Source organism: Polypterus senegalus, chromosome 9 (genome assembly GCF_016835505.1).
Source record: "Polypterus senegalus isolate Bchr_013 chromosome 9, ASM1683550v1, whole genome shotgun sequence".
In the NCBI taxonomy this organism is placed as follows: domain Eukaryota; kingdom Metazoa; phylum Chordata; class Cladistia; order Polypteriformes; family Polypteridae; genus Polypterus; species Polypterus senegalus.
The window spans coordinates 136,135,226-136,148,424 of NC_053162.1; the positions used below are offsets into that span (position 1 = coordinate 136,135,226).

The window sequence follows — 13,199 nt, forward strand, 5'->3', positions numbered from 1 at the left end:
AGCGCGCGCATAGCTGTGCCGGCCTTTGAGGCGCTGACTGCGCTTCTGCCTTAAGTCAAAGTGAGCACTTTTAATTTTTTTCTTCCTCCCCTGCGCTATAGCCCAGACAAGTGCAAACACGGGACCCCTTTTCTACACCACGGCAAAATAATATTAAGGCGATTCACACTTTCTTTTGCACGTATACGATTATGAGGTCCTCAGCTCGGATTATGAAGACATGCACACGAGTGGAGGACTGACAGTGCCATCACAGCTGATTAATGGCAGGGGCGTCTCACCAGTCTACACAAGACCCACGCGACTGTCCCCAAAAGGCGATCATAGCGTCAGCGAACACATCTCTCTATACTATATAAAAGAAAAGGCAACTTTCCTTTCTTTACACCTTTTTCCTTTTATCCCAAACCAAAGCCTTTCTCTCTTAACACTGCAGAGGACACAAAATAATTTTCTTTAATTGCGGTAAGGCACATTACCAGAGGCACAAATTTGAGCGTTCACATAGAAAATGTAATTTCTATACCACAGCCGTCGTGTAGCGCCTTTCAAAAGGGATCTACTACCGAGAGATGATCCATATATATTTTAGCTGCTGTTAGTTACTTACCTGTTGTGTTACACAGTCTTTAAAATGTAGTTTACCATAACCACTCCAGTAGTGCTCAATGTACCTGTACTTCTTAAAGCGTTAATGTTTTACTGTTTAATAACTTATAGACTATATTTTATTATTTTTCCCTTGCACTCAGTGACCAAAGCTATACACACATATAGACACATACAAACATACACACAAGTATATGTATGTGTATATATATGTATGTATGTATGTGTATATATATATATATATACACACACACACTATCTACATTATATATATATATATATATTTATACACACACACACACACACACATACATACATACATACATACACACATATATATATATAATTTGTGTGTGTGTATGTATGTATGTGTGTGTATATATGATGTAGATAGGTATGTATATATATATGTATGTATGTGTGTGTGTGTGTGTGTGTGTGTGTATATGTATATGACAGCAACAATCCAAGCTGTGAGAAAACAGTAAAAAGTAGGCGTGTCAGACGTCGTGGTACATTTTCTGATGCAGCTAGACGAAAACAACTTTGTGAGCTGCCACCAAATACACAAAACAATTACTTTGACAATCATGTTACATTATTTTTAAAATGTTTCATTTTCTTTTTCATAACTTCTTTAACACATGACATCGCTGTGAAGCGCGGCTATTTTGCTATACAGTATATATATATATCACAGCGACACTCATAACAGTGACAAAACAATTACATTGACAATCATGTTACGTTATTTTCAAAATATTTCCTTTTCTTTATCTTTCCTTCTTTAACACACTACTTCTCCGCTGCCAAGCGCGGGTATTTTGATATATATACTGTATATATATATATATATATATATATATATATATATATATAAATATATATATAAATATATAGATAGAGATGAGAACAACATATATATATATATATATATATATATATATATATATATATATATATAGATTGATACATATGAGAACAACACTCATATCAATGACAAAACAATTACATTAACAATCATGTTACGTTATTTTAAAAATTTTTCCTTTTCTTTTTCGTACCTTCTTTAACACACTACTTCTCCGCTGCGAAGCGCGGGTATTCTGCTAGTTAATGATAAAGTAAACTACAAGGTTAAAGTGGACATTTCAAGATTAAAGCCGAAATTTCCATTTATTCACAAAATACACGTTTTCACCGTGTCCTTCATTTTTTTCTCAGTGGCTCAAATACAGTGCTATACATTATATTGCTGTTGTTAAGTTGCAAAAAAAAAAAAAGACTGCACAAAAGATGGTATGTGAGACTTTTAAAATGTATCATGTCATTACGATCGGGAATATGCGACACTTGAATATAAAAGCACCACGAATGCATCTGTATGTCGGCATTTTGCTTCACCACATCGAAGTATTCATCCCGTAGGATCTGCATAGAGGCTTTCTGTCACATGTAGATAGTAAACAGAGACGCTGACATCACATTCTGACTTTTAGCACACTACGCCCCCGACTTTTTGGTGGTACTGCAACTTGCACACGCGTCACGCTAATTTCTGAGGACCTGCTCAGAGTACGTGTGAAATGAACGCTGGGAATGCGTGGCAGCCATGATGTGGGCGCGTACGCGTTCTGAGCGTCAAGTATAAACCGGCCCTTAATCTGTCAGTGTTCTGCTAGGTAGCCCATCATACATTAAAGATTTTTTGTTTTGTTTTTTCTACATATTAGGAAGTTTTGCAAAGCACAAAAAGCCAACTTCATATGAAAAGAATCATTCTTAGAATGAAATGGTGCTCTGTCAAACAATGAACGAAGCATTTCATCTTAGCATGAACCAAGCAAAGGGAACCAAATATTAAAGCAAACTTGGAATGAAAAACAAGCACAATGGGTCAAAAATGACAAGAAAATTAAAATCACTGAAGATCTAAACTAAAGGGCTTCATGGGGCCAAGAAACACAATGCTTGAGCAGAGAGCCTGGGTCAGCCTGCCTTTTTTTTCCCCCTGTTTCTTTCATCATGTGACTGACACCTAATTAACATTGCACAGCAGGAGACACTGGTGGGAGGAGCAGAGGCAAACTATAGGCAAAAGGTGTGGCTATGGTAGAGCTTCAACCAAATCTCAACACAATGACAGTGGAGTAAATTATACATAAATGCCAACTTCAGTTTAAATAGTTCCTGTATTTTTTAATATATTTTTTCTTTCTGTGCAAATGCATTTCACTGATTTTGTTTGAAGTGACAGATGCTACTTGTCTCGTGTAAGAGGACTGAAAATATGCCATACGAATGTAAATAATCAAATTTCCTGTCAGCTCTTGAGCACCCTAAAACAGCTATGGAGGTGACTTGTAGATCAGTCAACAAAAATATTTTTATTTGGGTATATTTTGATATGTTTCTTTTCATTATTTGTCTGATCTAATTCAGCTGGGAGCAGCACTTCCCATTAATCTGCTCAAAATCTGTAAAGTATCAGTACAAAGTGGACATCAACTCTGAAAATTTAATTCAGGCAAAAGCTACATTCTTAGCTAATGTGATGGCTAGCGTTGTAACCTATCTGATAACAAGGCTTTGTAATCTAACTGAATGAAATGAAGCTGGGAATACATTAAACCATGCACAAGCTCTTAAAAAAGACTGCATATTGATTGTTTAAAAATAGACAACTGATTTGAAGGTTGATTGAATAGTAAGTGCTTATGAGTGGGGTTGCATGTGAAGTACTGTTGCTATTTCAAAATGATAAAAAGGCAATGCAATTTTGCAGCAAAAGTTACTGAATGGTGTGATATTTGTTTAGGAGATATTGGATGTCCAAATAGATTTGTAAGCAAGTGGTACAAAACAAACAAACTACAGGTTTTTTGATGCCAAAACAAATGTTTAATTGTCAGCTAAGGTCTTAAAACAAAGGTCTGTCAAACCAAAATAAAAGTCATAGTTCAAACAAAACAAAATTCAAAAGCAGAATTTTCTTAAATATGCAAAAAAAAAAAACAAACAATAAAACTTTGTAGTTATTGTAACCATTCATTGGGTAATGAGGAAGAGGCAATTTCAGACAGTTCAATGAATTAAAGATTATGAATAATTAGTTACACAGCTTAAAGAAGAATTTGTCTGAATTGTGCATTTGTCAGATTTAGGCCACCAGCAAAGACAACCGAGGGTTATATATATATATATAACCGAAATGTTCAAGCAAATTATGGAAAAAATCCGATCCAATTCCATTCAGTAGTTCTACAATGAAAAGCGGACAGTCATACGTACAGAAAGACAGACTTTGGATTTTGATATATATCTCGTGTCAGTGTTAATCCTTTAAATGCTTCCCCTAAAGGCAACTGAGGACCCCAACAGGGTCCCTTAGAGTGTCTAAATGGGAGCCACACCAGTGGAGAACTGCCATCTATTATACTTGGGGAACAACTCATCCTGGCCAGCAGCTTCCCCAAGTCCACCTGCTAGTTTCTCTTCTGAACGAAAAGGGAGAAGGAATAATCTTGGCCAGGATATGTGTCCTCCTGTGCTGTTCTGCTTATTTTTGTGCTTATTTTGAACAGGGATGTCCCACTCCCCTGCTCTCCAAACGTTTTTGCATTGTTGCTTGAAGTGGACCAGGATTTACCAGTTCTCATGATGGTTCTCCTTTCCACTCTGTGTGTCTCCAGCTCCTGATAATGCCAAAGGGGACTATATACTGCATATAAAGTATTTAATCTTAGTAAATGCTTGGTGGACTAATAACAATGTGTTAAATATGCTGTATGAACATGGAAGTCTGGCCACCGTCTGTGTGGTCATTGCACTTCCTTCTCATATCTGCATTGGCTTTTTCAGGGTGTTCTTATATCACAATGATGTCCAACTTAGGTGGATTTAGACATTAAATTGGACCATAGCAGTAAACGCGAGTGTGAGCTGTCCATGCTTGACTACTGCCATTGAATAGACCCTCTTTTTCAACAACCCTAAAAGCTGGTTAAAAAAGGTTAAAATAGAATTTAAATAATAAGTCTGGACATTTTATTTGACAAGATCCACTGTGGGTAGAGAACAATTATTAAAATATGGCATGATGCAGGAACCAATAATTTGTCCTATGAACAGCTAGTTGCAAATTATTAAAAACTGATTTTTCGTACATAGCAAAGCACAGTACAACTAGCTCAAAAGTTACACTGTAAGCAGGCTACATCAGGTCCCTAGCCCACTGAAATAACACTCTGGAAGTGGATGTGGAGATGGTACACTGCTACAGATACTTGGGGATCCACATCACTGACCAGCTGAATTGATCTGAGAAAAATGTTAGGAAGGTCAGAGCAGACTCTTTATTATTTCTTTGGAGACTGCATTCCTTTAGCATGAATAGTGACATCCTTTACATGTTCTACAACTCTGTGATGGCCAGTATAAATTTCCATGCTTGTACTGGGCTAGGAACATTATTTAAACAGAGGCCCATCAAATCAATAAGCTCATTCAGACAACGGGCTCAGTTATGGGATGCACTCTTGAGTAACTCGGCCATTATGAACAATTTGCACATCCCCTCTATGTCTATGACACATTGTCTTTGAGTACTTTCAGCCAACAAATTACTTAACTGAATTGTGTGAAGAAACACTATCCAGGCTCCTTCATATCTCCGACAATATATTTGTATAGTGCCATATTCTGACTGCTCGCTTATCATTAGACAAGTCAGACTTTGGTGTTTGGTAGTTCAGTTTGTGGTGGTTGTATATTCTTTAAACGCTTGAAAAGGCTACATTTCTCCCTTGGGACAAATAAAGTACTATGTATCTTTCTATCTAGAAAGCAATTAACTGCCTGTCTTTACTTATTGTCAGTTATATGTACAGATAACAAAGAAATTGCTTTTATTTTAAGGCAGCCCTACATGCCCAAAATATCAAAAAGAATTTGGTGGAACAAATGTTATTGGTCCCATGGATTTCTCTTTAGAACAGAAAACTTTCTTGATCCTTTTCTTTCATTAGTTAATTGTTTTCAAGTAAAGCTACAATGGGATTTCTTCTTCATTGTTATTTTCGTTGGTAGCCCAGTAAGTAGGGTGCCGCCTCACAGATCCAGTGCTCTGGCATCAAATCCTGCACCTAGTTGTTATCTGTATGGGGTTTGTACCTTCTCCCAGTCTCCTCTGGGTACTTTAGATTTCTTGGTATGTTCCCAAAATTGTGCATGCTAGGTTAATTGGTAATTCAAAACTTGCCCCTTTAAGGGTGTGGGTGTGTGTTTGAGTGGGCTCTGTAATGAACTGGCATTCAGTCCAAGGCTGCATTAAGCCGGATTGAAAATGTTATATTATATTATATAATATTTGATATTCATAGTTCCAAGCTATCCAATAGAACCAAAAGTTTCTCAAAATCAATTTTTCCAGCTTCTGCTCAATTCTGTCTTGCAGCAAAATTACTTTAATTCCCTTAAAGTCGGCATTAATTTATGTGAAGACACTCATTAATTCTTCTTCCACTGCCCCAATCACAGAAAGGACTTGCTTTTATCGAGCTCACTCTGCCTGTGCGCTTGACAAAGAAACTGATTAAAGGCTGAAGTGTTTTAAAGCAGCTGAGCTTGGCATCTCCACTCTCGGTCTCACCAGTCAGCAGTACTGCTTAGGCTGATTAATACCACTGCAGTGCTTTTCATTCATTTTCTACTATTACATCCAAGTTTACAAATCAGATTAGAAGGAAATGCTCCCCCACACACTCAAGGATCAATTTATTTTAAAAGGTTATAATAATTCTGGGAATTGATTAATTTAACTACATTGCACAACATGACTGTAATGGGAATTGGCCAGTCTTTGTGTTGCAGATTAGATTACATTTAAAGGCTTCCTTCACACAGTGTATAAGGAAACAGCGGCAGCCACCCCAAAGGCATAAAATCTGGACTGAGCACACTTAAGTGGAGCTGCTCCTGAGAACGATGAGCACTTCAGTAACATTTTCTTTTACATCATTAAGTGATGTAAATATTTTAAATGGTCTTTTTGCATGTACCAGTTGAGTGTTTTAGACTTCTTTTGCTCTGTTTTTTATTTGTTGGAATATTGTTTTAGTGACCACTGAAATCACTAAACAAAATTGATTCCATTTAGGATGCATTCTTGACTTTTGTTATAGGATTCCTGGTTTTAGCACACACATACAAGAATGAGCAATTTTATTTTGAAAAGACATGATAATTAAAAAGAGTGACAGCCTTGAAAAGTGAGAACAGCAATAGTTACTAGAGATTCAGAGTTTTTGTAATATAAGCAACTTCTTATTGTTTCATGGAGTGGTGTTTTAAATTGGAAAGCATTCTGAGAAAACCATCTCTGTAGTTCAAAGCTGATAATGCATGTTGGAACGGTTAAGGTGACTGAGTACATTATTTTGCTGGTGATGTAAGGGTAAAAGGTCATGTTGTAAAGAAAATCTATGACATATGTCACCCCTTAGGTTAAAGAATGAGTGATCTGGGGGCTCTTACACATAGGACTCATGGTCCCATTTATAAAGCTTGCATAGGCATATGCTGCTTTCCACAACAATGTTGCGATTTTAATAGAAAGTTTGATGGGGGAACATGTTTATATTTATTGCAAGTCTGAACCATCCTCATGCAACGTTTCAGAGAAACTGGGAAGAAGGAATATACAGCCAAACCAGCTAAATGATGACTCACATGCATAATAATTCATACTAGACATTAAGCCCGTTACAATAACGGGCGCTAGAACAGTAGTGCATAAACATTAGTAGGAACAGTCTATATTAAATGGCAAGGGATCTTGACCTCATTCTGTTTCTTGTCTTAATTTTTTTCTTGTCAAAATATTTTTGCAAGAAGCCTAAAGTAAAATAATAATAAAAATAAAATAGAAACGTATATGACAACACAGTAAGTATAATTAATATTGTCTTAGTGTAAAACTTTGTAACAATCTGTAAGACACAATATCTGAAGAAGATATTTAGGTAAAAGTTTCTATTTTTTTACCTCATGAAATCTTTCTATACAATTTCATTATAGATAACATTTCTTGTAAATATTCTGTCTGAGTTTGGCAACAGTTTGCCTTGTTCAGGACCATCTACAACCTTGACAACAACATCTGGAAAACTTCTAACTTTTGATAATGCAACATATAACTGACCGTGGCTGAATACTGGTTCTGGCAAGTAAATGCCAACTAGTTCTAAGGTTTGCACTTCTGAGTCTTTATCTTTTAGCGTTTTTCTGATGGTCATTTTCTTTTTCTTCAATCGATCCATTTGCTCATATTTAACTTTGTCTTTCAGCCTTTCTTTTGTTGATGTTTACTTGTTGAGCTGACCGTTCTTCCAGGAGATGTTGCTTATGTAGGATTTGATTGTCTGTGTCTTTTGTCCTACTTGACGTGTCCTTTTTTTTTCGGTGGCATGTTGTTAGTAGATACGTTCGGAATATTTTCTCTCACAGTAATACTGGTTTGTATTTCCGTAAAATGTCTGTAATTTTCTCTAACAGTAATACTGGCTTTGATGTCCGTAATATGACATTAATTTTCTGTCACAACATTGGGCAATCAGCAGAGTGTCCCCAGCAACTGATTTAATGTGTGGCATGTAGCTGATAATCGTGCCCGTGGTGTCTCCCCAGCAAGTACTGTTTAGTTCCCCAGCAAGTATTTTAATCTGTGCTGGCGTGCAGCTGATTATTTAATGTGTGGTGTCACCCCAGCAATGGATTTTATGTGCACGGCCGCGACTACCCAATCAGCACTCTCCCCAGCAATGGTGTCCTTTATTTCTTATCATGCATGGCCAGTGTGTGCGCTTTATTTGCTTATCATGCGTGGCAGCGGCTAGGCCATTCACTGTGTGCCCGGCTTCCAGTGTGTGTGCGTCCACGGTGCCGTGCGCATGAGCGGGGCAGCGGCCAGCGCATGCGCACTTCACCAGAAGACACACACACGGACACCTGAACGCACACAGGGGTTTTATTAAAGAGGATAACCGAGTAATTATTATAATGTACATTCATGTGACAAACATTTTAAAGCTCAAATGTGATGAATATGATGCACAGATTGTATTTAGTTTCCTTTAAGAGGGTCAATTTTGCATATTTGCACTGTAGTATTTTTTTGGATTGTTGTCAGTTTATATAGCCTACTTGTCATCACTTCTCAGGCTGACACATCACCAATATCTGAGTGTAGCTTGAATCCATCATGCCCGCTGTGCTGAAAGTCATTAATCAATCAAAGAGGCACTATATTTAGTTTTCATTTGGAGTGGGTAGACATATATAAAACATAACAGGTTTTTGTCGACATAAAAAGGCAATTTGTAGCAGTGTGCAGATTTCCTAATATTTTTGCTGTAATAACTGTAAACAGTTGCCCATAATTTGTTTATTGTGTGGCAGCGTGGCTTTGGCAGATGACTTGCTAATGGTACTGTACGTGATGGCTGGCTTTTTAGTAAGGTAACTGGCTGAAAACCTCAAATATACATATGGTCTATACTATTCATAGTAACAGCAATCACGGCATTAAATGTGTCAGGTAATAATGGGTACCTGTTCAGATGCTGGCGCCCATAGCACAGAGGAGAGGAGCTATAATGCTGCGCGTGCTCTTGACACACTTAGTTTCAGAGTGCACCATGCTGCGTCAGGGTGGAGGCTGCTCTACAAACCAATGAAGCTCTGAAGTACCATGATTGCATATGTAGGAGGTTGATTAGCATAGTCCATGTATGGTTGTTTTAGAGTCGCAACCAGGTTAGAGGTGCGTTCACATATGCACATTTACAGCATTATTGTGATTTATAAAGGTGAATGGCATAGAAATGTGTGTACACCAGGTTTTATAAATCAGATTTTCTTTTTGGCATATGCATTTTCCTATTTTTTGGCATATGCGTATCTTTGCTCTCGAATCTATGCAAAGTTGTATAAGTGAAGGCCCAAGAGATCACTTTTCCTCATGCAGAATATCTTTGCATGTTTGTAATAATTTATGCATAAGGACCTCTAACACTTCAGCCTAACTCATCAAAAATGTTTTGCCTACTGTTTATAAAAAGGATGAGCCATTTTTGCTTTTTATCATTACGCCATTAATTAGAGAGAACTTATCTGGCTCATGCACCACTATCATGCTGATTCTTCTCCACTGGTGTCCTGTTATGCCCACCATATTCATAAAATTCTGAAGTAACTGTCCATGGAATCTTTTTCTCCCCTTCCAAAGAAAAGTACTTTCATTTCAGTTTCCTCACTGGTAATGGTTCCAACATGACTCCCAGAAGTCTTTATTTTCTCATACTGGCATACCAAGTTGCCCTCTCTCTTTCAGTTTGGGTCACTTTTACTCATTCTTAATGAGAATTTTCATGGAGACTCTCCTCTTTGCTGTGCTACTTGAGCACTTCTTCACACAACCTTCCCTGAATTTGACTAATGGGGGCTTCCATGATACATGCTGCTTGTTTTACAAAGCAGCTGTTTATCAGGTATAATCAAAAGAACATGCTGCTATATTGCTGCTGTTTCACAGACCGATATTTCTCCTGCTTAGAATAGGAAATATTTTATTCATGAGAGTACATTTAAATAATAGAAGTAATTATACCTCTTATCACTTTAGGCAAAGAAAAGGGAAGAGATCCTAGCTCTACTGAAGAAACAGAGAGAAGAGAGGATCAAGGTAAAGTGTTCTCCTCTTTACTCTCACTAATACAGGTGTGTCTTCTTGTCACAATGGCTTATATCTCCACACCTCCTTTCCACTGGGATTTCAACAATTGCTCTGGAGTTTCTAAGATGGTTTATGCTCTATCTTCACAACATAATGTGTCTCACCCACCAAGACAAAAAATGGGCAATGCATTTTCTTCTTTATCATTAGACAAAACCAATGAAATGGCAGGAGAATAATGACAAGATTTAAAATAAGCGAGGGCTATTTAAAACCTTAAGTTCTACTGAAGGATATCCCTTTAAAATATTTTACATTTGCTCTAATGCATATACAGTAGTTATTGTCCCACTGAACTGCAGCTGGTATGAATATCTACCAATCTGACATTCGAATGATATGATGGTCGATGAACCATTCTTGTGACCATAGGGTTTAAGTTTTAATGCCTGCTTTCAGTCCATTCTGTCTAGAACCCTTGGAACTATCTAGTGCTAAAGTTATAGTGCATCATGCACTGCCATGTGAATAATGGATGGGCAGTAATTATTGAGTGATTCTTACAACTTCTTGCACTTCTTTTATATTTTAACTCAGACTTGTCTATGTGGCTTAGTGAGCCTTGGCTCCCTCATTTGAGCAGCTGTTGGATCTTCTACCTCTACATTGTGAGACAACAGAGTTGTCTTTTAAGGGTAAACGAATGGCCCAAGCACTGTCATGTTTGTGGATTCTGATACCTAAAACAGTCAAACCTGAGTAATGCACCTCTCTGTAAATGGGAATTCAGACAGGTGAAGATACTGGTGCTGGAACTAAACTAGTCCCAAGTATGAGCTTGACTCAAAATGGCAGATCTTCCATTTATACTTACAGCAGGAAGAGGTGCTCCAGGTGGACAGACACCGAATGTGACATCAGCAGTGTTACAACGTTCAATCTTCTGGTCTGTAGTGGGAGGAAGAAAAAAAGACATTAGAACACAGCACCAACACCTGGAGCGGTGGGGGATTACCATCACTACAGCCTCTAACTGTTCCCTATGCACACAGTGCAACAGTGTCAAAAAGCCTGCCATTTATTATAGTTGTCCAAGTTGTATAGTTGCAGCAGATGCATGTCTGTAATTTTTGATTTTTACTGATCACACTATTTTTGGTGGATTCTTATTTTAATTAACTTGAAATGACCCTTTTCCCTTAACAGAAGGAGATGATTTCAAGACCATATCAAAAGAAGAAAAAGACAGAAGGAGAAAGGTAATCTTTGCTTAATGCATCTTATCTCAGTATCTTACACTGCAATGCACTGATTGAATGAGGATGTACACCATGATTTTAGGATTTTGAAAACTTTTTATAACTAATTTTAATGTATCTGCTTATTTGGACTATGCTTTTGTTGTTTATTTAAGACATTATTACACTACCTTTGTGTTCATTTCTGTTGAATGTGAATACCACCAGCTTGTGTTATTGTTGATGGCCACTGCCATATTCTTGATGGTGACAGCTCCTGGTTTCTACCACATCATGGCCAGAATAGCAAACTATGTGAAATGGCAGACAATCTGGAATAAGATAAACAATTACAGGTGGAATTAGATGGAATATAGGCTTGGGCAGGTTAGTGGAAATGAAATTTAATGTAAGTAAATGGGGATTATTACAGATAAGAATAAAGATGTTAGATTTGAATACACAATGAGGGCCTGAGACTTGAAAGTACACCTTATGAGAAGGACCTGGGAATCATAGTGGACTTGTCACTATCTACATTAAGAATGTTTACAGAAATGATCGAGAACGTTAAAAGGATGTTAGGTTATACGTCATGATGTGTTGAGTTACAGATCTAGGGAGGTTTATAATAAAGTTACTGTATATAATGCGCCAGTGATGTTTCACCTCAAGTACTGTGTCCATTTTTAGTCTCCACATTGCAAAAAGGACATGCAGCAGGATTACTAGTAAATGTCCCGAGAAGAACAACTAGGCTGATGCTAGGACTGAAGAGGCATGAAGAAAGATTGAAGGAGCTGACAATATTGAAGTGTTTAAAATCTGCAGGTTCAATTATAGGCAAATGTTAGGTTATATCATAAAAACTGTTGAACATAAATCAAAGGGCATTGTACTCTATATTAGGTTGTGCTTGAAAGTTTGTGAACCCTGTAGAATTTTCTATATTTCTGCATAAATATGACCTACAACATCATCAGATTTTCACTCAAGTCCTAAAAGTAGATAAAGAGAAACCAGTTAAACAAATGATAAAGAGAAACCAGTTAAACAAATGAGACAAAAATACTATACTTGGTCATTTATTTATTAAGTAAAATGATCGAATATTACATATTTGTGAGTGGCAAACGTATGTGAACCTTTGCTTTCAGTATCTGGTGTGTCCCCCCTTTGCAGCAATAACTGCAACTAAATGTTTCTGGTAACTTTTGATCATTCCTGCACACTGGCTTGGAGGAATTTTAGCCCATTCCTCCGTACAGAACAGCTTCAACTCTGGGATGTTGCTGGGTTTCCTCACATTAACTGCTCACTTCAGGTCCTTCCACAACATTTCGATTGGATTAAGGTCAGGACTTTGACTTGGCCATTCCAAAACATAAACTTTAATCATTCTTTGGTAGAACAACTTGTGTGCTTAGGGTCGTGTCTTGCTGCATTACCCACCTTCTCTTGAGATTCATTTCATGGACAGATGTCCTGATATTTTCCTTTAGAATTCTCTGATATAATTCAGAATTCATTGTTCCATCAATGAAGGAAAGTCGTCCTGGCCCAGATACAGCAAAACAGGCCCAAACTATGATACCACCACCCCCATATTTTACAGATTG

At 37.3% G+C, this 13,199-nt stretch overlaps 1 protein-coding gene across 1 annotated transcript in view; it reads left to right on the forward strand.

The window, feature by feature from the left end:
- The window catches only part of hoatz (HOATZ cilia and flagella associated protein), a 97,558-nt gene that overhangs the window by 72,137 nt on the left and 12,222 nt on the right, over nucleotides 1–13,199 (forward strand). The window contains exons 5-6 of the mRNA XM_039763950.1: nucleotides 10,292–10,351; nucleotides 11,549–11,601. Coding sequence (XP_039619884.1) covers nucleotides 10,292–10,351; nucleotides 11,549–11,601 — 113 coding nt within the window. The remainder of the gene's footprint in view (nucleotides 1–10,291; nucleotides 10,352–11,548; nucleotides 11,602–13,199) is intronic.